Genomic DNA, 26,897 nt, shown 5'->3' on the forward strand with positions numbered 1-26,897 from the left:
TACTTCTGTGATTTATTTCCTTTCATCATTCTTTCTGATGCATTCTTTTTTCCTTGTGTTCTTTCATTCTAAGTCAGATTTTAGACACAGTGGTAGAGGTTTTGAAAGTTGTGATTTCAACCTAGTTGAAAATGGGCTCTTCTGAATAAGGTACTAATGGGTGGAAACATTAGTCTAGCTTGCAAGGCTCTCCTGTTCAATCTGTGTTGAATGGGTGGTTTGAAAGGGTGCCATCTTCTCAAAAATATCTGTTTCTTTTATACCTCATTCTCATTTAAGAAGGTGAGGCAAGATGTGGAGATGTTGATTCTGCCGGTAAGATCAGTATGGTCAAAGGTGATGAAGAGGAAAGTTTTTGAATATTGAAATGCTGGATTATCTTAAGCCAGACACATAATGTCGCGTGATGTATTGGAACTTTTTTCCCATTTCCGGCAATGGGGTGGGCATGGTTTCCTCGTGACACGTCCTGCCCATGGGCTGGCAGTTTGACACCCCTGTCTTAAGCAAAGCCTAAATATGTCTAGGCGTGATGTGATTTAGTAAACACTGGTCCACTGTTATAGTTGGGCTGGAAAACCATCCATATTGCTTGAACAGATTTGCCATGGAATTACTATGAGGGAGTAGTTTAATTTATCTCATTTATTGAATCTATCCAAAACAAAACCCACCACATGGATATAATGAAAAAGCTAACTGAGCAAATTACAAATATATTGGGAAATAATTGTGTTTCTAGGCGTAATGGGCCGTGGAAATAACTGAGGGACAGGAAGAAGAGTTGTAATCTACACAACAGTCTGATTTGAAAAATCTGAGTCCAAACGAGGGATAGGGATGGAGAAAGCTCTCAGAAGGGACCTCCATAATTCTCTGTAAAGTAAAGGCACGGCATAAGAAAAGTACCTTTTGAGGTACTCCAAACCATGAAACCGAAATCATAAATACTAGTACCATTTTTATTACAAGATTACAGCAACAAAATCTAGCATTGGGTTTATTCAAAAACCACTGTTAAATAAATGCAGCATGAACTCAGTAAGCTTTGCAAGTACAAACTTCCAGTATAGGTAGTCCTCAACTTATAACCGAACTTGAGCCCAAAATTTCTGTTGCTAAGTGAATTTTGCCCCATTTTATGACCTATCTTGCCACAGTTGTTAGGTGAATCACTGCAATTGTTAAATTAGTAACACGGTTGTTAAGTACTATAAATCTGATTTCCCCATTGACTTTGTCAGAAGGTTACAAAAGGTGATCACATGACCCCAGAACAGCCCTCATAACAACCAGTTGCCAAGCATCTGAATTTTGATCATATGACCATGAGGATGCTGCAATTGTTGTAAGTGTGAAAAATGGTCATATGTCACTTTTTTTAAAGCTCTTGTAATTTTGAATAGCACTAAATGAACTGTTATAAATCAAGGACTAGCTGTACAGCCAGTTTAGTGGTTAAGGCACCAGGCTAGAAACAGGACTTGTGAGTCTAGTCTTACCTTAGGCATGAAAGCCGGCTATGTGACCTTAAGCCATTCTCTCAGTCCAACTCATCTTGGGGTTGTTATGAGGGAAATGGAAGAAGAAAGGAGTATTAGATATGTTTATCACCTTGAATTATTTATAAAACTAAGACAAGATAAATAAATTGCTTGAGTATGTCACATATATTATCCAATAATGCCAAAGAATTTAATGACCACTACATCAGTTCTGGATGGTATATTGTAATTGATCCTCAACTGAAAAATACTATTAAAAACATAAGCTTGCACATAAAGTCCCTGAGGTTAATGTCTGGCAAGATAGTCCTGTTGTCATGAGGGGAAGCCTGTCATAAATTGCATAATACTTTAATTAAATGTATGCCATGAAGAAACAGGGTTAGCCTTTCTTCTGGTTTATTATTTCAAAAAATAAACCGGAACGTTGAATTGAGGTGTCAACTGAATTGCTGATCTGGAGTATTAAATATTTTAGAGTAGTCACATACATTCTTTTGGTGTTTGGTTTGGTTAATGAACCTCATCTTTGAAACAGTCACTCTTCAGCTCTTAATCACTTCCAAATTCATTCTATATAACTTTTTATAGATTGGCTTCATTCTGTCAGTCAACAGTGGGGTGAAGCATCCAAATAGATTAATGCAGATAAAAGGCTGCATTTTTGTGTCTCTTTTTGGATGCTATTATCTCTCCTTGAAGCAAACGTAGGAAATAAAAGTTTCTTAAACTATACTGTTTCTTTTTGTTTGTTTTTCTGCATAACTTTAATCTGCTATTTGGGACCAGCTACTGGAGGAAGAAACTATGTGGCTGAATTTAAAGTCTTAAGACCCTGATTCTAGTTCTGACAATGCTTTATAAGAACTCAGAATCAGCAACATCCTCTTTTATAGAAATGGGACAATAAAATTAATAATGGCATTTTGCAGAATTAAAGCTAACTAGCATGCATGATTCTTTCCCACAAACATTGTCATGTTGAATAAAGAACTGCTCAGGTTCTTCCTCAAAAGATTACAAACTTTAAAAACAACTACAATTGTTTAGATATTGGAGAGAATAATTCCTTCCTTCACCAGCTGCTGCCTCGGCAAATTCCCAAAGTACACTAGATTAGTTATTGAGTAACTTCAGTCTTACAAAGCCATAAGTGAGTTAACTTGTGCTTAGTCATTTCTTGTTTCTGGTTAGAGATAAATTGGGATAACTGGTTAAAATAGCCCAGCGGATGGAGAGAGCGCTAAATTACTCAGATATAATACTCATCTGTTTCTCCTCACACGTAGAGCTTATATATTGTCAAAAGAACTAAAGATAGGATTATAGTTAGCTCTGAAGGACACTAAGTCTGATCACATATTATATAAAGCCATGGATTGTTTAATTATGTCTAATTGGATAAACCTGGATTCATGCAATGTGCTAAGTTAAAATCAACCGTATTATGACTTAGTATTTTGGATCACCATGTTCCCAAACTAGAATCACATAACTTGTGCTTTCATATTTAGCTTAACTAAAAGCTTGTTAAACAGGTCAAGATTAACTGAATTCACATGTTATGACAAATGCAGCCACATTATTTTTACCACAATGGACTGAAGCTTTGAAAAATGAAATCGGATCAGCTGGGCAGGTGATCAGTCACACTCACCCAAAGGTTTAATTCTGAATCCTTACTGAAGCAAATCTCACTAACTGATATTTATTTAGAAGTTGTGTCCAGGAATATTCTATCAAAGCTCAGATTTTAAAAAATGAGAAGCAAGGAAGTAAGATATAGTTTCATAATCTATAAAAGTCCAGTATTGATTCTTTAAAGATATATAGGGCTCTCCTGAGTAATTTGTCTTTCCTGCAGCTTTAGATGCTTTACTAAATAATCTACTATTCCCCTTGGTTGAAGTCAATAATTATGTTACTGGCAGATTAAAGCTGTTCAGTGATGAAGGTTTCTAATGAAACTAAAGCATGCTGTAGTCTTTAATAAATCCTTATTAAATAATCTCCTAGTCACAGGAAACATCATAAAATGCTACATAATATCGCTAAGTTCTTTGGTGGAAAAAGAAATTAATTATGGTCATTAATTATATAGTGAACAATAGCAACCACAAATTGTATAGATATCTCTTTCCTCTTTGGAAATGGGTAAGTAGTTGATAAATTAGATATCACTTCATTATTCATCCCACTTTTAAAACACTTCTGAGTAAATTATTTTTGAGGGTAAATCTTTGTTCTCTGACACTCTGCCATTATGAAAATTCATTCTTCATTCCTAAGCTAATTTGTAATCTCTTATGAATTCACAAGAGGATCTATTCATTTAGCTCTATAGACAAAGAAATATCTGCAGGCAGAAAGACATTTTATCATATAGCTGGATGTGACCGTTGGTGCCACTGTCATGAAGTGAGACTGTGGAAAAGGCACTCCTTGAAAATAAGACCTGGTGCCTCTTTTGGAGGCCCCCCCCAAAAACAGGTCTTATTTTTGGGGAAACACGGTAGTTTGCGGCAACCACAGCTATTTGAATTATAAATGCAAAGAGAAATGCTGATATTTTTTTCTCAGAAAGCCCCATTTTGTGCAACTCACATACAATATAGGCATACCAAATCAGTGATCTGTTTTGCAAACCATACTTAATTATGGCTTCTTTTAGCCATAGTTTATTGAGCAAATTACAATTGGTATCATAGAAAACACAAACCTTGTTTATAGTTATGGTAGTAAAATATATTAAAACCAGTAAGCCACAATATGAATAAATATAGTTTTGTGAATCAGGTAAGTGATAAATGTTCAAGGCAGAGTTTCAACAAACGCTGCAGTAGACTTTCACTGCTTAGGAAGAAATAATAATAATAGTAATAAATAAAAATAAAAATAATAAAGTTGGAAGGGACATTGGAGGTCATCTAGTCCAACCCCCTGCTCAGGCAGGAAACCCTATACCATTTCAGACAAATGGCTGTCCAGTTTCTCCTTAAAAACTTCCAGTGTTGGAGTATTCACCGCTTCTGTAGGCAGGTTGTTCCACTGGTTAATTGTTCTAACTGTCAGGAAGTTTCTCCTTAGTTCTAGGTTGCTTCTCTCTTTGATTAGTTTCCATCCATTGCTTCTTGTCCTGCCTTCAGGAGCTTTAAAAAATAGTTTGACTCCCTCTTCTTTGTGGCAGCCCCTAAGATATTGGAACACTGCTATCATGTCCCCTCTCATCCTTCTCTTCATTAAACTAGACATACCCAATTCCAGCAGCCGTTCCTTATATGCTTTAGCCTCCAGTCCCCTAATCCTCTTCGTTGCTCTTTTCTGTACTCTTTCTAGAGTCTCAACATCTTTTTTACATCGTGGTGACCAAAACTGGATGCAGTATTCCAAGTGTGGCCTTAACAAGACATTGTATTAATACTTCACGTGATCTTGATTCTATCCCTCTGTTAATGCATCTTAGCACTGTGTTGGCCTTTTTGGCAGCTTCAGCACACTGCTGGCTCATATTTAAGTGATTGTCCACTAGGACTCCAAGGTCCCTCTCACAGTTACTACTATTGAGCAAGGTACCCCCTATACTATACCCATACATTTGGTTTTTCTTGCCTAAATGTAGAACCTTGCTTTTTTCACCATTGAATTTCATTTTATTGGATAGCGCCCAGTGTTCAAGTCTGTCCAGATCCTTCTGTATCTTAAGCCTGTCTTCTGGAGTGTTGGCTATTCCTGCCAGCTTAGTGTTGTCTGCAAATTTGATAAGTTCCCCATCTATCTCCTCGTCCAAATGGTTGATGAAGATGTTGAAGAGCACTGGGCCCAAAACAGAGCCCTGGGGCACCCCACTACACACTTCCCTCCATGTAAATGCAGTTCCATTGAGGACCACATGCTGAGTACGGCCGGTCAGCCAGCTACGGATCCATCTGGTGGTGATGCTGTCTAACCCACATTTTTCTATCTTATCGAGTAGTAGGTTGTGATCTACTTTATCAAATGCCTTGCTGAAGTCCAAGTAAATTATATCCACAGCATTCCTCTGATCCACTAATTTTGTCACTTGGTCAAAGAATGCAATAAAATTTGTCTGGCATGATCTGTTTTGACAAACCCATGTTGGCTTTTAGTGATGACTTTGTTTGCCTCTAGGTGTTTGTGATTCATTGTTTGATTATCGTTGCCAGAAAACCTGGCAATCTTGAAAGCAGTATATTTTATCCTTAATCCCATCTCTCCTCCATCCCATTTTTGATTTTGTCCTGAAGTTGGGCATTCTGTACTAATTAAATATACCCTCATTTATCTTTCTTGCTTTCTTAGATCTTTATAAACACACTTGCTCTTTTATAAAAGTAGGGATTCATATAAATACGTCACAACTGATGATTTCATCTTAGCTGCTATATCTTAGCTGCAAGCCTTTTAGCATTCCTTACATGAGATCTGAATTAAAAGGAATGATATATGTATGATAGATATGTCTAAAAAGTACAGTAGTCATACACTGAAACCTCCTTATCTTTATGATTTTTTTACCTGAAAATTTAACTTTCACTGCCACACATTCAAATTAAAAAATGGGATCACATTGGCAAAGCTGATGGCAGAAGAGCCATCAATCCCCACATTCCATTCTTAATATGTGAAATTAAATATTATTGCATATTCCAGGAAAATCAGATTGGGTGGTCCAGCCAATTGTTTATGCAACAACTAAAAAAACCCCACGAGATCAGGACCTAGCACAATGTATTTACCTAGTCTAGCTTTTTTCTGCCATCCTAAAAGGATTTTCAAGAATGAAGATTCATAATGATCTTGCAGCAGGTGCCACTGAATTCAATAAAACAGCATAGTCCGAAATCATGAAATTCTTCAAATGTTGCACAATGCAGTGTCATTTAGTAATTCAACCTAGAGACTAATAGGGTGGACAGAAGGCTGAACACAATGTGAGCAGATCCTGTTTCAGAAGAAGTCATTGTCTCTTAGTCTCTTATTGAGCTGATCTGCTTTGGGTTTCTAAGAGAATTCTGATAGATTGCAATATTACATTATGAAGCAATCTGTTGTTTATATTGCTTTCTTGGTGAATTGGTTCAGGTTGTCTATAGGTCCATAGCATCCACATGGGCTAGATTTTGCTGCTTTCTCCCTCTTGTGTCCACCAGGTGTGCAAGCACTACAGTTCCCAGAATTCATAGCATGGTGACTGGGAATTCTAGGAGCTGCAGTTTTAAGCAAATCTGAAGGGTACCCATCTGGGGGAAAGGGTTGTATCCTCTTATCCCATTCCTCTGAAATAGTGTTTTTCAATCTTAGCAACTTTAAGATGTGTGGACTTCAAATCCCAGAATTCTCCAGATGGCATGTTGGTTTGGGAATTCTGGGTGTTGAAGTCCACACATCTTAAAGTTGCCAAGATTGAAAAACATTGCTTTAAAAGATGTACAGCAGATAGTAATTCTAAAGAACATTCCTTTCAGGTAGAATCAAAACTATGCTGAGCAATAAGCCCAGGTTTCTGTCTTTGCCAGCTGAATCCCCTGATGTTTTGCTCTGGCTTTTGTAACTCTCTGGGTTCAGGTGTTTCATATTGCTAAAAGGTAAAGACAAGTAGTGGCAAGTCATACAATGTTTGCATCACTTTTTAAACAAACATTTACCCGAAGGATGCTCAAGTAGCATGGAAGTGCAATACCACAACAGCCCAGCCAGGTAGGTTAGCCTAAGGATTTTTTTTTCTCACAAACACATAACCATTGATTAAAATATAGAACTATCCATTGAAATGTAGAGGAAAAAGACTCACCTAGCTGATCAGACAGCTGATAAATAAGTGCCATCAGTTGTGCCTCTAGTAGCAGCAATGAGCAAATGTCCTAACAATCAACTTGAAAATTAGACAGAAGATGCAGTTAAAGTTAAAGATGCTGAGCTTGTCAGCTGGAGAGCTGATAGCCAGGGTTCGAGACCTGAACACTGGGCAATAGGGTGAAGGCCCATTACTTGCCTCTGCCAACCTAACAGTTTGAAAACAGACAAACGAGAGTAGATAAATAGCTACCACTTTGGTGGGAAGGTAAACAGTGTTCCATGTGCCTCAATGTATAGCCATGCTGACCATATGACCATGGAAATGTCTTCAGACAATTCTGGCTCCCTCAGCCAAGAAACGGAGATAAGCACCATGCCCTAGAGTCCGACACAACTGGACAGGGAAAATGTTTGCCTTAAGTTTCAGAGAAACCAAATTTTAGTTTGTGGATGGATTAAAAAATGTGAAAATTCCTGCATCCCTTCACACAGCAAATTTCACGTGTTGACTGCACATTATGGGAAGAAGCATTTTCTTCCAATCATTCAACATCAATTCTACAATCATGAGAAGGAATAAAAAATATTTCTGTATGTAATTTCTCCATATCGTATTTTTTTTAGATGTCCCATCTATTCTGATAGGATCATAGAGGTGGAAGGAGCAATTAGGCCAGCAGCCCAAGATTTTGCTCTGTGGAAGAATCCATATTAACGCATCCTAGAAAATAAGTAGGTAGCCTCAATTTTGTTAAAATTTAATTGTTACTTTTGGATAATAAATCATCCCCTGCAGTGAAAGGGGAGGGAGAAGTGAACCAGCAGGCATCTGAGTAATTGAACTATTGAATTGTTCTTTTTCCCCCCTACTGTATTAATCAAATCTGCCTTCCTGTAACTTAAATTTATTACAGTATTCCATGTCCTGCATCTAGAACAACAGGGAACCTTCTCTTGACCTTCTGCAATTTTTTAGCTTTTCGAAGAATGCTGCCAAATCCTCTGCAGTCATCTTTTCACCCAATTCCTTCAATATCCCTTCTTCAGGCTTAGTGGACTGTCTTCTAATCAACACATCAGTGCCATTCTCTAACATTGTTCCAATTTCTTGGAATTCTGAATATTCTCTTGATATTCAACATTACTCCAGAAAGTGAAGCAAAATGTGAAATCCAATATCCTATAAAGCATGCCAGTTGAGGAATTCTGGAAATTAGTCCACAAGTCTTAAATTTGCCAAGTTAGACACCCTGCTATAAAGAATGGCATGATTGGCTGGAAAACTACAGTCAGAACCCAGCTTTTGGTCTAGCCCCAGCTTCAGATGTTAACTGGGTTACTTGGACCTGGCATTGTACTTCAGTCCATCCCCTAATTCCAGAGGTGAGAGAAAAACAAAAAAGGGAAGCACTGTGTATACAACTTTGAACTCCTGAAAGAAAGATGAGTTTTAACTTAATAATAAATAGTGCAATACATTGTCATAGACAAATTTATCAATAGCCTTATCCATACTTAAACCAATATATGGCACTAAATGACAGCTACCAAAATACGGATTGAGGCAATCCAGGCACATAACTTTTGTTGAAGCTTAAGCATTATGAATAAAGGGGAGACAATTGTCTTCATGACAAATGAGACCAAGGTGCTGGATTAGTTTATACCTGATTCTCCTAGAAGTAAATCTAGGATTCTTGACCTTACCGGCAATATTTTTGTGTGATTCCTCAAAAGGATTATACATACATACATACATACATACATACATACATACATAGACACACATTAATGATTATTATATTCCATATTATTAATGATCAACATCCAAACACAAATATTTATCTATAAACAACAGAAATCACAATCCATACACACACTTATTTGCAGGAAATCAAAAACACATGATATAGTACAAATGACTTAATTTTGAATAAAATAAAGGAAAAAAGAAGGCATGTTTTCTTTTCCTTTTGAAAAGAAATGGGCTTTTTCCCTTTCCCTTCAGTTCTTCAGCCATGAGTCTGCATCTTGACAGCTGTGCAGCAAAGAAGAATCAACTTCTCTGTCCTTGGAGAATTCACCTGTTCCTATAGGCTGGCGAGTCATAAACATGAGAGCCTCATAAAAGCCTATGATTTTTTTTTCAAAACAGCTATTATTTTCTTCCAGCAGCTCGGAGTTAAAATGGCCAGTCGAAAATTGTGGCTATTGTACATAGGATTGTTTCTCTTCATATTGGAGCATGTGCCCACTCCAGGAAAAGCAGATTCAGAGCCTCCAAAGAAGCCGGAGGAAGAATGCCGACTGCTGGGGAAATTTGATTTACGTGGCTATGTAGAAGCTGAGGACGCCATGCACGTTATAGGAGGCATGTTTCCAATACATTTCAGGACCATCCTTGAGGAAGATCCAACAAGTACGCCTCCAAATTCACCAAAATGTGAGGGGTAAGCTACTTCTTTTGTTACTATTGTTTGGGGAAAATAGTTATATCAGACAAGGAGTGTTGTTCTCAGATAGAAATCACAGCAGTTTGTTGTCACAGCTAAGACAAATAATGATGCTTAAGAGAAGTGAGGAAGGCTGGGCTGCTGTAGAAGTTGAGAAGGTCCTAGGCAACACCCTCCCCCCCCCGTCATGTAACTTTTCATACATTTTTGGGCATTCCATCCCTTCACCAGCTTCTTAGTCATATGTTCTGACTTCTTGGTGGTCTTCTATTTTCTCAGTACATCCCATATCTCTTAAAACCGTCTTCTTTCTTACAATTTCCCAAATAGGATCACATATTTTGACTTTCTTTTTGCTAACAGTTAAAAGGGAGTTGGGTTGATGGTGGAGAAAGAAGAAGGAAAAGGGGAGCCTCATGCATGCAGGACACTGGACCTGCATCCAGTAGTCCACCTTAGAAGAGGTACAGAGAAAGAGACAATTGTCCGATGTACAGTAGATACTTGTTTCATTGGTCCTATTGTCTTCAGAGAGATTTGGAACAAAGTTTCCTGAACCCAACTCTTGGTGTTGGTATCATGGGGCACCAGGCAAGGTCTACTTCAAACACTATCTTTGAATGACCCCAAGGTATTCTTCATCTTATTTCCAAGCAAGAGTGAGGCAACCTTAAGTGAAGATTCATTCTCCGAACTTGTGGGTTGATTTCTGAACGTTTCGTTACCAGGCTTGATAACATCTTCAGCAGAGTTTAGAGGATTTCGGTATTCTTCTGTTTATAAGGGTTTCAAGTGTGGGGAGTCAAGTGAGGGCCTGTGATGGGTCTTGTGATGGATCAGGTGCGAGTCATCAGTGAGTCTTGTGATGGTTGTTGTGATGGGCAGGTTACATCAGGTAAGGGTCATTGGGAGGTGAACTGCTGGTGGGAGAGGGGGCTTGCATGGGTTGGTTGAGGGTCTGTGCTGTCTCTGGGTTGGTTGTGCTGTTGATTTGGATTCTGAGGCTGGTTGTAGGTCAGTCACAAAAACCATCACAGACCCTCACTTGACACACCCACACCTGAAGCCCTTATAAACAGAAGAACACTGACATCCCCTAAACTCTGCTGAAGACGTTATCTAGCCTGGTAATGAAATGTTCAGAAACCAACCCACAAGCTCAGAGAACAAACCTTCACCCTCATCCTACACCCGAGCTACAGATATTCGTCACTATTGCAAACCTTAAGTTGTATTTAGCTGTTCTGATCCTAATGTGATCAGCTGTGATTTTCCTTTTTATACCAATAATGTTCAAAAGTACTCTCAAGATTTGTAAAACCATTATGCTTTGTCATCCGTTACTTGGAGGGAAGTTAATGACTTTAGTATCTTGAAACGGAGTGTTTATAAACAGGTTAGGGACCAAAAATTAGGACAGCAAATTTCATACTGATATAATTTTAGGATGACTAAAAGAGGGAAGGAATGTTTCAACTCTGCAGTAGGGAAAAGGCAAAAGGAACATCATTGGAAGAGATGTTCTGCTTTTCTGATAAAGCCCACCGACACTCCTGAATATACCATACCAAAATTTAATGAGAGCCAAGTTTATATAAGTGACTTATGAGAGACTAGATAATATTCAAATGGCATAGAAACAACTATAGACCAACATTTGCCATAGAAAACAATGCAGTTTGATTGAGATCACTAGAATGACTTGTGCTGATGTGCTTATGGGAACCACTAATGGGAAAAAAAATAGACTCCTTTACCTTTAGGATAGGAATGGGTTACTAGAGTTCCCAGGCCTGCTTGGAATCCCCAAACTACTTTTGTGGCTTCCAGGGATGTTTGCAATGCAGGAACCAGGAGGTCAAAAAGGTACAGACATGCAATGTCATCTTGACATTTTTTATATATATATATATTCCCACTTCCCCACAGGTGCCCCAGATGGCTATCCCTCAACTGCACTGCTGAATTTCAGTGGCATGTTTGCTAATACCTGGCAACTTGTGGTTTCTTCACATTTTGAGATTAAAATAACTTTAACACTGTTTATAAAGGGAAACTTGGCCCTTTTTCCTATTAAAGAATAAATAGAAAGTTCTAAACAGAGACATGAGTGTGACAGAGCCTGATTCACTTTGCGTCTCCCAAAGTATTAAATATGGCCTCTCTATATCAAATATTGTCCAATCAGATATAAAGTCTCTCTCTCTCTCTCTCTCTCTCTCTCTCTCTCTTTGAAGTGACATGGTCTGTCCAGAATACCCATAATTTCACTGCACAGCATTAGCCAGCATATTCAAGTTTTTCATAAGTGAAAAGATTCGCTAAATTGCAAAAGTAAAAGTTGAACTTTCTAAAACTTTGTCTGCCTTCCAAGAACCTGGTTAACCATAGTTGTAATAGCTAACAAATAAAGAATTATAACTGGGCATGCCCACAATTTATCTACCAAAGTTTCTTTAAATTTATTATATCTCAGCGTAGAAAGGATAAGAACCAACTTTTCCTAAACAGGAAAAGAAACAATAGTTCCTAAATTTTTTTTTCTCAGTTAAAAACATCTAACATTCCTTTAACCCCCAAGCCACTGATTACGCAGTTAAGAGTCTATGGTTCATTTATTCCAAATTTCTTATATCTTGTCCCATTTTTATTTTGTTTTATTTTTATCGTCATTTTGAAATTTTTTGTGATAATAAATTAATAACTTAGTCCCTGTAAAGTACTTCTGTAATAGACTCAAGGCCCCTGGAATTTCAGAGGCCACAAGAGTATTGAGTCAAACAATGTATATATATGTATGTATATTTCAGCTGTATGTATTGCCATTTAACCTTTGAAGTAAATTACACTCCTTTTGTAAAATCTCAAACATTTTAAAGTTATCATTATGTAAGACTGTTGTGTATAATTATCTCACTGTGAGCCCATGTTTTCCAAATAAAAAAGTAATACCAGCCATTTTTAAATAAAAATTGTTCCACAATTCAGTTTCTCATGAAAACAAAGAATCAACTTGAATTTTTTGCCCAGTAAGATCCAGATATGCCTGACAGCCTTTGGTGCTGGAAAAGTAATCAAATTCCTACTGATATACAAGTTAGAATCAAGAACTTGCTGTTAAATAGTAACTTTAAAATTAATCAAACAATGGTCACTAATCAACTTAATTTCCATTCCTGTGCACAGTTGAGCTGAACAAATAAGCCCAAAGTTATCAGGAGAATTAAAAGTGATATCTCCATAATTTCAGTTAAGAAATTAATTTCATGTTTGTCTTAATAGCCATACCAAGGGTTCTAATATCAAATTGAGCAGTAGAGAAGATAAGTGATATCCTTGATTGTTCTATGTTATATTCTGATTGAAAATAAAATAATTCCACAAGCAATTACATAAACACAAGGATTAAGCTAATAAATTGATGGTGGTTGCCTTTATAGCTTTTCATGGCTTGAGGCCAAGTTACTGATGGGACCGTCTCTTCCCACTGGTGACGATCCATACTGTTAGATCCAGCTGGAGAGGCATGCATCAGGTCTTGTCTGTGAGAAAATATCATGGAGTGGGGCTCAGGAAAAGAGCCTTTCTGCCTTCCTATCTGTCTTCTGGAATATCATTCCCCCCCCCCTGGAATTAGACTTGTTCTGGACCTGCTGGTCTTTTACAAGGCATTAAAAACCTGGGTTAGCCATCTAATCTGCGATCCTAATAGTGTGGGTAAGCCTGGTTCATGATTTGAATGTGGAGCATTGTGACTGCTATTGGCAGTTACTGTATACTATCTTTTTTTTTTTTTAAAAAAAAGATTGTTTTATTTTGTTAGTAATCATTAGCCACCAAAGACATGTATATGAGATGGGTGGCTATATAAACTTATTATATTACATTGTAGGATCCTTAATAGCCTTAAAAACTTTCTCTGCACCTTAAGAGAACAGGTAAAATTGATAACTGAACCAATTACCAAGGGAGATAGGGAGGTCTTCTTCACTATAGCCCTGATAGCACAGTGGTTGGATGCAGAATTGCAGGCTAACTCAGCCGAAACCAGGCAGTTCAATCCTGACTGACTCAGAGTTGACTCAGCCTTCTATCTTTCTAAGGTTGGTAAAATGAGGACCTAGATTGTTGGGGGCAATAGGCTGACTCTGTAAATTGCTTAGTGTGGGCAGAGTGGGGGTACTTTACTTAGACAGTTAAAATTAAGAATGCAAACTACAGAATTGGATCTGATGGCTTAAGTGACTCATTCCAACCCTATGAGTGGCTTCCTATGGTATATTTAATTCAAATAAAACATTAGTGGCTGCATTCCAGTAGAGCAGAATATATGTAGTACAGGGTTAGTTGAGTTCATAGTAAATTAGTTTTTATTTTCTGTGTTTGATTTGTCCATTTCCATGAAAACATGTACATGCAGTACAGTTTTAGCAGGGGGAACTAACCCTCCTCCTTTATCTGGACTTGCAATCGTGAGGTTCTTGGTGCTCTCTGAGCTTGGTTGTTTTCTTGCAGATGTTTCATTACCCAAACTAAGTGACATCATCATCAAGGACCCCTCATTTCAACCCTGATCTACAAAGAGCCGTGGTGGCGCAGTGGTTAGAATGCAATATTGCAGGCTAACTCACTGCTCACTACAGGAGTTTGATTCCGAGAGGTTTAAGGTTGACTCAGCCTTCTGTCCTTCTGAGGTCGGTAAAATGAGGATGCAGATCGTTGGGAGCAATTTGCTGACTCTGTAAACCATTTAGAGAGGGCTGTAAAGTTCTATGAAGCAGTATATAAATTTAAGTGCTATTGCTATTTTCTTGGGGGGGGGGGGACTTGAGATCAGCTATAGGATGAGAAACAATGGTTGGAAACTGATCAAAGAGAGAAGCAACCTGGAATTAAGGAGAAACTTCCTGATAGTGAGGACAATCAACCAGTGGAACAGCTTATCCTCAGAAATCGTGGGAGCTCCATCACTGGAGATTTTCAAGAAGAGACTAGACATTCACTTGTCTGAGATGGTATAGGTTCTCCTGCTTGAGCAGGGGGCTGGACTAGAAGACCTCCAAGGTCCTGTCCTATTCTATTCTATTCTATTCTATTCTATTCTATTCTATTCTATTCTATTCTATTCTATTCTATTCTATTCTATTGTTTCTCCTGCAGGTGGAGTTAGTGCTCCATCTGGTCCACAGCCTTGATAAACCAAGGTAAACAAGCCAGGCTTGTTTACAGTGCTCAATTTAGACAATTCAACCATGAGATTTGCCATAGGCCAAAAGCAGATCATGAGACACACTGAAACAGCATGGCTGAAAGTGGAAAAGGCTAAGCAAACACCACATGCTCTTTGCCTGTCTCAGATGCCTAAGTGTCAATAACCAATGCTATTTATAATGATGATAGAATATTTATACAATCTTCACATGACTTCAAAGATAGAGATAAATCTTCTAGTAATTGCAACCATGGAGAACTGTGGGGATTACTAGTAGATCCACTGTTTATCCAGCCTCAGAAAATTGTACCTTGAAAGTTGACATGAAGTAAAAATGGTAAAGCAGCTGAAAAATGACAAAGCACCTGGAATGGCTAGAATAACAGCTGAGGAATTTAAAATTGATGAAGATTAACTAGACCACAGGTGTCAAACTCGCCATGTCACATGACATGTTGCGACGTATCGCAACTCTTTTTGCATTGCCAGCAATGGGGTGGGTGTGGCTTCGGTATGATGAAACCGGCCCGTGAGCCAGCAGTTTGACACCCCTGAACTAGACCCAGTGACTAATTCATTGCTATGACTCACTTAATGCTCGGAGAAGAGCCCTTCTGTACAAACACGAGCAATTATCATTGTTTTAATTAAATAATTCTTAAGTTTTGATGAAAGTTAATAGTTACTGAGACATAAACTTTCTAGCTATCATTGGAAATGTCCTCATGAAAATCTATGCTTTTGGAAACAGTGGGAACAGACAACTAGAAAATAGAGTTGTTTCTACCCAAGCTGTGACCAAATTTTCACCAGCAGACAATCCATAGAAAAGAGAACCAAGAAAATAAACAGTTATTGTATTCACTGACTTTTGAAGAGCGTTTAACAGTATATACTGGCCTGCTTTATGAAATGCACAGTAAACTGTATACACACCCATAAAATTGTAAGTCTATTACTAGAAACCCCGCTGATGCTATAATGGAGAAAGGTTTTGGTGACAGACACGGAGTATAGTTAACTGGATAATGTAATTAGATTTATTGGATGAAACTAACTTAAACATCCATAGTTGCCTTCAAGTGAGGAGCAGGATATACAGCCTCATATGAACCTGGCTAGTCTACCTGGCCAGTCTTATTTTCATCGGCAGGATATAGCATTCTCAAGTACTTTATTAAGCTGATTTTTTTATTAATAATGAAATATTCTTAACCAAAGATCATAACAAATCAACTTTGGGACTTCTACTTGCAAAGGCAGTTAGGGCTGACAATTTCATCTTGAGAGATTGAACTACAGTACTTGCTTTCTTTACTTACTAGGGGGTGTCAAATTAGCCATATAAGGTTAGAGAAAGTAGCACTGTCTGCAATTCCCTGGGAATTCTTCTAACATTTGCAGAACCGCAAAAATATACATACACATTTTTTTAAGAAAAAAATTTCTTAGAACTATGTTTTGATAGCACTGTTTTCATGCAATATTTTTTACAAGTAGTATCTTTGATTGCCTTAGAGGAAATCCTGGTGTAGTTGTAACCTGCTGGCAAGTTTAAAGTCTAACAATCCTCCTGTTTTGAAGTGACTTAGATATACTTTTATGTGCAAGTTATTCCAGTATATGTCTCACAGATGAATAGTTCTGTCCTCTAATTTACTTCTGAAAGGTTTTTTCCTCCCATTTTTACAGACATATGATAAAAATCAAGCAACTATTACAAATAACGTAAGAAATGATATATCATCCCATATATCAGCATGATAGCACACATACAGAATAAGGAATCTGTTTAAGAAACTCAATCTGTTTAAGAAACTTGCTTTGTGTAAAGGAAGTCTTACACATTTAGGAATTATGTATAAATCACCAGACTAATTGTATAATGTTGTTTAGCAGCTCATGGCAGTTGTGGGTTGTGGGTTTCTAATATTGCCTTTTTTAGTTTTAATAACCCATAAACTATTTTTCATAAATAGGCTGAATACTTTGTTTGGTTCAGGAAAAATAAACAATTGCTCTCAGTATTCTAAAAACAGTTTTGATTTATACCAAGCCTTGCATCTGTGTCTCTAGTTCCGACATCAAAAATCTAATTGTACTCTCAAGCTTCTACAAATCTCCAGATTCTTCCTCTTTCTGTCAAACTGACGTATAAGCCCTGTTGTCTTCCTTTCTCCAATCCTCCTTTCATACAACTAATTGATTTTTGGCTTTAAAACATCTTATATATTGATACAGTTGATACAAACCACATGGATGAACACAGACATTCAATAGAACTTCTAGAAGAGACTAGAGGAAGCACACATATATGGGTAGAGGAAGACCATACAAGTTTCAAGCACAGCCTTCTGAGTGCTTGGTCTACTAGCTTTGCTTATCCAAGCAAACAGGAATCCAAAGAAAAACTCCCCAGAACCAGGCACAATTTATCTTAACTTCATTGTCTTTTGGAGTTTCTAGCAGCTTGGACTGCTAGCTAATCACAGGTTATAGAGTAAGCAAAAAGTATGTTGATTGGGACCAATGCTATTCACCCCTAGCATTCTCTTCTCTGATGCTGAATTACCATTTTCAAAGTCAACATTTTTTTCTTTGCCTTGTACTGTCCTGCTGATTTCTAAATTCAAATGTTCATCACCTAATAAAGTCAATTATATGCCTGGATTACTTGGAATACAAGTGTAATATTAGGACCACTGATTTTCTGTGAAAATGTTGCAAGATGCAATTTTTGCAATCACAGAAAGTAGGATAGCTGCTAAAATATTCACAACATCTTTGAGAAATGACAATGACAAATGGGAGCTGTAGGTGAAAAAAAAATGGAGGACTCCATGTTGTCTATTTTGATTGAGAGATCCCATGTGGAGGTATTCCTTCTATTACAAGCATGTTATTCTTCAAGGTGAACAGAGATTAGTTCTGTTTCCACAACATTAATATACATGGATTTGAACCAGTGCAAATAATCTAGATCATCTCTGACTTTGGGACACTTCTTTTTCCTTTTTTTTCAAAAGTAGGTTATAAATTAGGGTTTAGTAATAAGATCTCATTTCATTTAATCTAATTCAATATTGCTGTCCACTGTAGAAAATTCTGGATGGTTTACAAAATCCAGAAGTAGTAAACAATTAAACCTGCAAATACAAGCTACCCAGACTACAACAACTAGAACAATGAACAATACAAAAAATAAGAAATAAAACTGAAGCTTGCCCAATGAGTCACATCCATATGAGCCTAGAAACAGAACTGGGTTTTAAGAGATTTCCAAAACCTCAGAAGAGTGGGTTCTGTCCAAATATCTGGGAGATGCCTTTCCAAGGGTGAAGTCAAAGAACCATTTCTTTGGCAAATTGCAATTCCTCAACTTATCTTTCTTTCCTTGATTAATATCTTGTCTAGTATTAGAGATAATCATACTAATAAATTGTTAATTTTTTTTGTAAAAAATATGGTAAACTAAAGATTATATTTTGCACTCCTAATGTTAATTTTTGAAAGGGTCCTTCCACCTTAGTTTAGCATGGCTTATACATGCTCTATGCACAATTTGTTCTCCAGGCAAAGAGCTGATGTCAAGGAGATCAGTCCACATCAGAACTGGTTGGAAAACAACATATTAAGGTTTTTCTGAAATCCAATTACACTCCCTATCTGCAAGTTACTCTTCAAAACTATTTATGCAATTCAGTAATTCATGACTACTGCTACTTTACCTCCAGATGAAAACTTCACTTTTTTTAGAACCAATTCTTGACTTGTGTACTTTTATGATATTGGCTAGCTTTTTGTGAGCCCTGCTTTAGTTTCTTAGAAATTGGGGTGGGGTGGGGTGAGATGGGGAAGTTGCATCACTATTGTGAGGAACATGTGAGCAAAAGTTTTATCTTTTACCTCACTCCATTTTCCAGGTCCTGGATTAAGATTTATCTCATTTCCATCACTAGAGCTTTACCTGTTCCTGATGTTTCCTGCTTAAATTGAACAAAATCTAAGTCCCACTCCCTCCAGGTGCCACAGACATAGAAATGTTCCAGCTTTCAAAAGGTCCTCATTGCTGCTTATTCATTTTAGTAGTCCGCAGTAGATTTTATATATAAAAATGATGGTGTTTTTTCATATCAACTCAGAATTCTTTAGCTTCAGTCAGCCAGCTGCACTGAAAATATGAGCTGGGCTTGTGTACTTTGTACCAGGGTAATTTGTTTATTTTATATGAAGTAGAGGTGAGGAGATTTTCATTACTGTAAGACAAGAGGTGTTTGTGGACATTTGTTAGGTGAAAATGCCCTAAGAAAACATCAATGGAAGCATTACAACATAATATTAGAATGAGTATATTGGTATTTTTTTTTAAAAAACTTATATTTTTAACAGCTTTCCCAAATTTGAATTTCATTTTCCACCACTGCCCAAAGTTTTATAATTAAAATTACAAATGTGACCTATGGAATTTTTTCACTTTGTGTTATTCTGAGAAGTGCAGGATAGCAGGCAATCCATAAATAATTGTGCTTTTAATAATGAAAGGCTCTCACAAATTCATTTTATTTTTAACACTAATGATAATCTGGCTGGAAAGAATATCACATCTTTAAATATATCGCCAGACACATACATTCTCCAGGAAAAAAAAAATCTCTGTCTGGGTGTGTGAGCTTTTCCACTGAGATAATACTGGCAGTACATTTACTCTTTGTTTACTCATTTACTCTTTATTTACTTTGAAGTTCTTTTATTGCTACAATAATAGGAACTTGAGCTGTGGTTGCAATATTTTATTTGTGAAAAAGATTAAAAGACAGTATTCTATATTTATGTTATATTCTGATTGGTAATTGCCAGAGTTTCATTTTTTTTCTGTCAGTGAACAGCAACAAATATGTGTATTGTTCAGAGTTGGACACTTTGAATGAACTTTGACATTTCACATGAGACTTTCCCTTGTACTTATTGTACATGCTTTAATTTCCAAGCAAGAGTTCAGCTTTCTAGTTTCAAAGAACAAAATACAAAATATAGTTGGTCTAAACTAGCAGAGTAGTTGTTAGGGCATTTAAGAGACTGGTTTATTGGTTTGTATTCTACTGTTTCTCTGGAGATGAAGCCATCATAGTAGCCCTCAAGAGTTTTGCTATGCCTCCTCACTTATCACCACCAAATACTTTCATTAGTATTTTTTGCTTTACAATCCAAACCAAAATGCAGTTTAGACTAATACTTCATCACATTTTGCCTTCAGTTTCTTAGTTTTCTTTCCACCAAGTAGGCATTTACCTAAACTACTTTTGAGAATTTGTGGTTGGGATACTTTCTCAAATTGATAACCATCAAACAAAATAAACCAAACACTATTTGCAAGACTAGTCTGATTGTTATATAGGCTAACTCTGCAGTCATCACAACTTTTCTAAGGCAGTAAACATTTATGCATTTGAACAACATTGGAGAAAGCAGATTTATGTATTAAAAAGAATACAGAAGGCTGTACAGATATTAGTAGGGTCGATCATCTCAAAGAGAACAAACAAACATGTCTGATCTATATGGGAAAGAAGCTGCAGGAAAGTTAAGCATTTGTGTATAATGTTAGAATTTGCCCAGTTCCTCTGATCTTTTTCCTTATCAAAATAAAAAGCTCAAGAAGGAAAATGTATATAGAATCCCAATTTATTTATGATACTGTGTGTATGAATGAAGACACTACAGGTAACCCTTGTCTTACAATCATTTGTCTAGTGATCATTTGATCAACTATTTCAGTTACAACAGCACTGAAAAAAATTGACTTACAATCGATCCTTGACCATCACAAAATTCCCACAGTCACATGATCAAAATCTGGTTGCTTAGAAACCAGAATGTATTTACAACAATTGCAGTATTTCAGGGGGATGTGACTGCCGTTTGTGACCTTCCCAAAGAGCTTCTAGCAAGCCTGGTCAATGGGGGAAGATGGATTTGCTTAACAACCATCTGACTCACTTAATAACTGCCATGATTTAATTAACCTGCATAGCAAAAAAGGTTGTAGAATTGCTGGTGACTCACTTAGCAACTGCCTTGCTTAGCAATGGAAATTCTGGTCCTAATTGTGGTTGCAAATCAAGGACTATCTGTATGATTTTTCCCAAAATAGATTATTCAGCTTATTAATATTTGAAAATGTCAAATCAATTCCAATTAACAAAAAATTAGAAACCATTTAAAAGCACCTGGGTTTCAGATTGTGTAACAATCCACATTTCCCAGTCTTATTGTAAACTATTAAAAATATATCAGGTGGCAAATTAAATTGGCTATATATTTCCAAAGCTTTATGTATGCTTTTTGCTTCTAGTTAAATTTATTCATTTATATGATATCTCAAAATGTTTGCCTCTCCTTGCTAGAGTAGCTGAGCTTCCAGAAGTGGGACATTTTTTACAAGGTGTTTTTGCCTCTTGTTTTCTTAATCAAGACTTATGGAATTGTGAATTATAAGTCTGGGCAGGATTACTTTATGACATCACCCAGCCAGCTTTCCTACCTAAGGACTTATACTCTCCTGGTTTCTAGGCCAGCATCTTAACCATTACATCAAACTGGTTCTGATGATGATGGTGGTGGTGATGAGAGCACTATCAGCAATAGTACTGATACTTAATTTATATGTCACTAATTCCATTAAATTAATGGTGGCATACAAACAGAGACTTTAAATATCCATGGTACAATATAGGCATATGAAACATCTTCTAATGATAGTGATTGGGGAAATAATAGTGATGATGTTTATAATGTTTATAATTATTTTCTATCACAATTTTGGCCTTTTCTTCCATCACAGCTATACCAATTTCTGGTAATGCATCCCAATAATTTTAAAAGTTGACTGTGGCTTTGACAATGTGACTTAATGCTGTGCATTCTCATGTCAACAGTGGAAAACTGTCCCTCACTCTTTTTGAGCCTGACCTGAAAACCCCTTTATGAGAGGTGCAAAGAGCAACAGCATAGTTAAGTTTCCTTTGTGTTTTCCTTAATTAGAAAGAAACCATAATCTAAGATTAATTACCTTCCTGGGTTTTTAAGCTGTGGGAGGTTAGAGGCAGAAAGACAAAGCACATGCTACCAGCTGAGGAGAAAAGCCCTGCCACGTTTCTTGTAAAAGGACCACTTTTTTCCTAACCCCACCCATCCTATTTAAGCATTTTTGTATGCTAATTTATATGCAGAGACACAAATGTGGAGTTTAGTATAATGAAATCAAATAAAACTGAGGACATCTCTGCATATGACCAGGATGCTTGTTTCTTCATTTGCATTTTTTATTGTTTTTCCTGTTGATCAGCAGCTTAAAGCTTTTCCTGCTCTGTTTTTGTTAATTTAATTTAAATTGAACTTGGACTAGATAGCTCTTCAGATAGCAGATGCCTTCCAAGAAAGGAGCACGGCCCACAATAACTATAGCCACATCATCATTATTATCTCCTCCTCCTCCTCCTCCTTCTTCCCCATTTATATTTTCTTGCCCCCACTCCTAAAGATAACATAATTCCAAAAATCAGACTGGAAAAATAGTACGATCTACATTGTGTCAGTGTTGCAATGTCAGGGTTACAGGTTTTTGTGAATTCAATTTTTAAAAATGCTAGAAAATTTGTATGATATATCCCAAGTATCAAAACTGTAAATATATTTAAATATTCAGGAATTTGAGCATTCACATTCTCAAATATATCTGTAAAGAGAGGTATATTTTGTGTTTTTCTTCTTTTTGAGGGAAAAATGCAGGATATTCTTGGGCTGTATTATTTGTTGCCAGTTTATGAGCCAGCAAAGGTCTTTTGGTAGATTGCCCAATTTTATTTCCATTACATGGTAAACATTTCTAGTATTACACCCAAGATGGTATTCTATTCTTGGATATGGTCTGTCACATCAGCATAAGATTTCTGATGACAAAAATAGAGCAGCAAGATTATAGACTGGCAGACTTGAACATTGGGCACTATCTAACAAAATGAAATTCAATGGTGAAAAAAGTAAGGTTCTACATTTATGCAAGAAAAACTCAGGTTTCCTTCCTGAGCAGTGAGTTGGACTAAACTATTATTATTATTATTATTATTGTTATTATTATTATTATTATTATTATCTTTTATTCATTAAACATGAACCTCAGTCAACTGAACATTCAATTGGCTGGCGCGGATGGTTGACACGGGTTGCTACCAGCATCCTAGGTGTCAACCAGGTATCTCCTTAAAATATAAGATGTTCCGAGTAGCGCAGTTTTTTGTAACATTGCTGGAGTTATTGCAGGAAGCTGCAATTTCTTGATGTATTTTGCAAAGTTTTTGGACATAGTTCCCAGTGCCCCGATGACAGTGGGTACCACTGTTACATGTTTCATCCATAATCACGCAGTTTCAATGGCCAGGTTGCGATATTTCGTCATTTTTTCCAGTTTTTTTTCTTCGACTCTGGCATCTCCTGGTACAGCAATATCAATCAGCTGTACACTTCGGTTCTCTACAACTGTGATACCTGGTGTATTGTGTTCCAAATGGTGATCTGTCTGTATTCAAAAGTCCCACAAGATCTTCACCCTCTCATTCTCAACAACTTTTTCCAGCCTTGTTCCCACGACTTTTTGGACACAGGCAAGTCGTATTTTTTACACAATGCCCAGTGGATTAATTTAGCAACTCGGTCATGTCTAGATTTGTAATCAGTTTGCACGATTTTGCTGCACTCACAAATTAGGTATGAAACAGTTTCAACTTTGTCATTGCAAAGTCAGCAATTTAGATTGTCAGTGGATGATGATGATGATGATTATAGAATATAAATATAAAACCTGATGTAATAGAAAACTTTATATAATTACTTTTTTGGCTCTCTGGTGTACATTAATAACAGTGCTATATCTCAGATGTTACCAAAATTCTAAATGGTTTGCTAGCTTGGCTTATCACAAATTGTAAAGATAAGCTAGCAAACCAGGATCACTTTTTTCCCTATTGTTTAGGGGAAGCTGTAAAAATAGATTACTTTTAAGTTTTTAAACTGTGTTAAGCTTCTTTTCGGATGTATGCCTTTTAATGCCTGTTTTCCACACCAAACTGGGGGGAAACTTCATCACAATTTTGTGGCAATTGGGCTCACAAAATTTGATAGCACAATAAGGGTAGCTGTTAAGGCTGCAATCACAAGATGAGTTGAGGGGTTCCATAGAGCTATGGAGTTGCAATTTGCCCTCCCTTACCTGAATTTGCCCTCCCTTACAAGAGTGAGAAAGAAAATATTAAAGGACCTATTTCTCTTGTTAACCCTCTCAAGCCCTATGGAATCTTCAAAAGACCTCCGGAGGGTAATCCCCTGGAATTGTGGATTACTTATCCTGAGATATAAAAAAGGATTCTTCATTGAATATACTGTTTATCTGAATAACATGTGATAAATATGAAATAATTTTGCCTTAACATACTGATGTGATTGCATGCATTCAACCTTTTTGTATTCTGCAGGTTTAATTTTCGAGGTTACCGTTGGGTCAAAGCCATGATACATGCCATCAATGATATTAATAAAAATAAATACATTCTACCAAACATAACTCTTGGCTATCAAATCTATGACACATGCTTTACAATGTCCAAGACAGTGGAGAATTCTTTGGCATTCCTCACCGGGCAAAATGAAACAACTCCTGTCTTCCGATGCAGTACCGGTGCTCCTTTAGCTGCAATTATTGGAGCTGGTGGATCAACTCTTTCCATTGCTTCCTCAAGAATCCTTGGGCTTTACTATTTTCCTCAGGTACAATAATTGCATAAACATTATTTGTCAGGAGGATGTGTCTGGTGGGGGAGCAGTGAAATCATAGATGGAATTATTCTTCTCCAACACCAGCCCAGACCTCTTCACTTTGTGAACAATCAGAAAGTGATTAGTTTTACATGGAAAATGTTATCAATATTTATTGCAGTTCCCACCATCCCAGTTCAATAATCTTGTTGACTGATGATGGGAATTATGCTCCAAATGTTTAAAAGACATTTGGCTAGAGAGGTGAGAATAAACAGCCGCAAACTTTGTTACATCTCTGACAATGTTATATGCAAAGCCTTCAGCAGTATTCATAATAACATACAGGTAATCCTTGACTTACAACCATTCATTTAGTGACCATTTGAAATTAAAACAGGACTGAAAAAAGTGACTTATGACCACTTACATCTTACTTTTCATCTGAAACTTTTCAGGAGAAATGCTGACCTGATTACTAAGCTAAGGATTTCTAGAAAAGTTGCTCTTTCTAGAAAACCAGCAAGGAAGCTTTCCATGACAGATGGGTTGATAGAATCAAATGTGCTAAAAATCTAACTCAAGTCTTCCTGGCCCTTGAGGTCACATACAATAGCTTGTGCAATCTGTTTATTCTTTCTCTTTATTCTTTTCATAGGTTGGTTATGCTTCCTCTTCCTCACTTCTCTCTGATAAATACCAGTTCCCAACCTATCTCCGCACTATTCCAAGTGATAAGGTACAGTCACGGGGGATGGCTAATTTAGTTCACCATTTTGGCTGGAGATGGATTGGAACCATTGCTGCCGATGATGATTATGGGAAATATGGCGTCAAAGCTTTTAAAGAAACTGTTGAGAACCTCTATACCTGCATTGCCTTTTCAGAAACAATTCCTAAAATATATAACAGGGAGAAGATCAAAACTGTTGTTAACATTGTAAAAGATAACAACGCTACAGTCATTGTGGTTTACTCTTCTGATATTGACTTCCATCCCCTAGTTGAAGAGCTTATGATTAGTAATGTTAGTGGCATAACGTGGATAGCAAGTGAGGCATGGGTCACTTCTGCCTTAATTGCTAGACCTGAATATTTTCCACTTCTTGGTGGGGCAATTGGCTTTGGGATACGAAGGGGTGAAATTCCAGGCTTGCGGGAATTTCTTCTGGAAGTAGACCCAAATAAGGATTCAAATGATATGACAATCGAATTTTGGCAGTCAGCATTCAACTGCACCTGGCCTGGTATGAACATATCATATAATACAGACAACCGGAAAAATGTGACTGGTCATGAGAACGTTGTCAATTTTTATTCAGATACATTATGCACGGGAAAGGAGAAACTTGAAGACCTTAACAATACATATTTGGATGTTTCGGAACTTAGAATAACGTATAATGTCTACAAAGCAGTTTATGCTGTTGCTTATGGCCTCGACCAATTGCGCATGTGCGAAATTGAAAATGGACCCTTTGTTTCTGGGCCAAAATGTGCCACTATAGATGAATTTGAACCCTGGCAGGTATGTATAAATTTGGGAATAATGATTCCAGATCCCACATATAGTAAATGTTTTTGTACTGTGCAGAAAAATTCTCCTGTGTTTTTTCAGCCAGTTCTTACTCAATGTCATAAAAAAATAGTTTATTTTCTTTCACTGAAGATGGGAAAAAGGGAGGATATAATAAAACATCATTGTGGGGTCCCAATGCAAACTCCATCCCTTTCCTACACATGTTGTGATGTTGCATGTACCCTCAAAACGGGTAGAGCTTGCAGCACAGTATTGTTTTTGTTATTTTGATAAACATCACAGCAGCCATGGATGCCACTGTGAACAAATGAAATGTGTGGTTTCAAGGTGTAATGATTCCAGATCTTGAAATATCTTACTAAATAAAATTGCCTATCTCAAAACTGGTAGTAAGAGACCAGATGATCATCTCTGAAGTAATTTCAGAACCAGGTCACCACAATGAAAACAAAATCCTCTCCTGACTATTTCAGATAGTGCTGAAAATCAAAGGAAAATATTATTAAAATATTATTAAAATCCTTAGCAAAAATTGTATGGGTACATCTTTCCTTTTTACTACT

The 26,897-nt window shown here is 36.9% G+C and overlaps 1 protein-coding gene across 1 annotated transcript in view; it reads left to right on the forward strand.

Moving 5' to 3' along the window:
• Window positions 1-7,983: 7,983 nt before the first annotated feature.
• The window catches only part of LOC120302390 (vomeronasal type-2 receptor 1-like), a 29,296-nt gene continuing 10,382 nt past the window's right edge, over window positions 7,984-26,897 (forward strand). The window contains exons 1-4 of the mRNA XM_039330671.1: window positions 7,984-8,054; window positions 9,495-9,772; window positions 24,515-24,806; window positions 25,453-26,322. Of these exons, the coding sequence (XP_039186605.1) occupies window positions 9,510-9,772; window positions 24,515-24,806; window positions 25,453-26,322 (1,425 nt within the window). The 5' untranslated portion in view covers window positions 7,984-8,054; window positions 9,495-9,509. The remainder of the gene's footprint in view (window positions 8,055-9,494; window positions 9,773-24,514; window positions 24,807-25,452; window positions 26,323-26,897) is intronic.

Source organism: Crotalus tigris, unplaced genomic scaffold (genome assembly GCF_016545835.1).
Source record: "Crotalus tigris isolate CLP2741 ecotype Arizona unplaced genomic scaffold, ASM1654583v1 scf7180000024430.1745191, whole genome shotgun sequence".
NCBI classification, from domain to species: domain Eukaryota; kingdom Metazoa; phylum Chordata; class Lepidosauria; order Squamata; family Viperidae; genus Crotalus; species Crotalus tigris.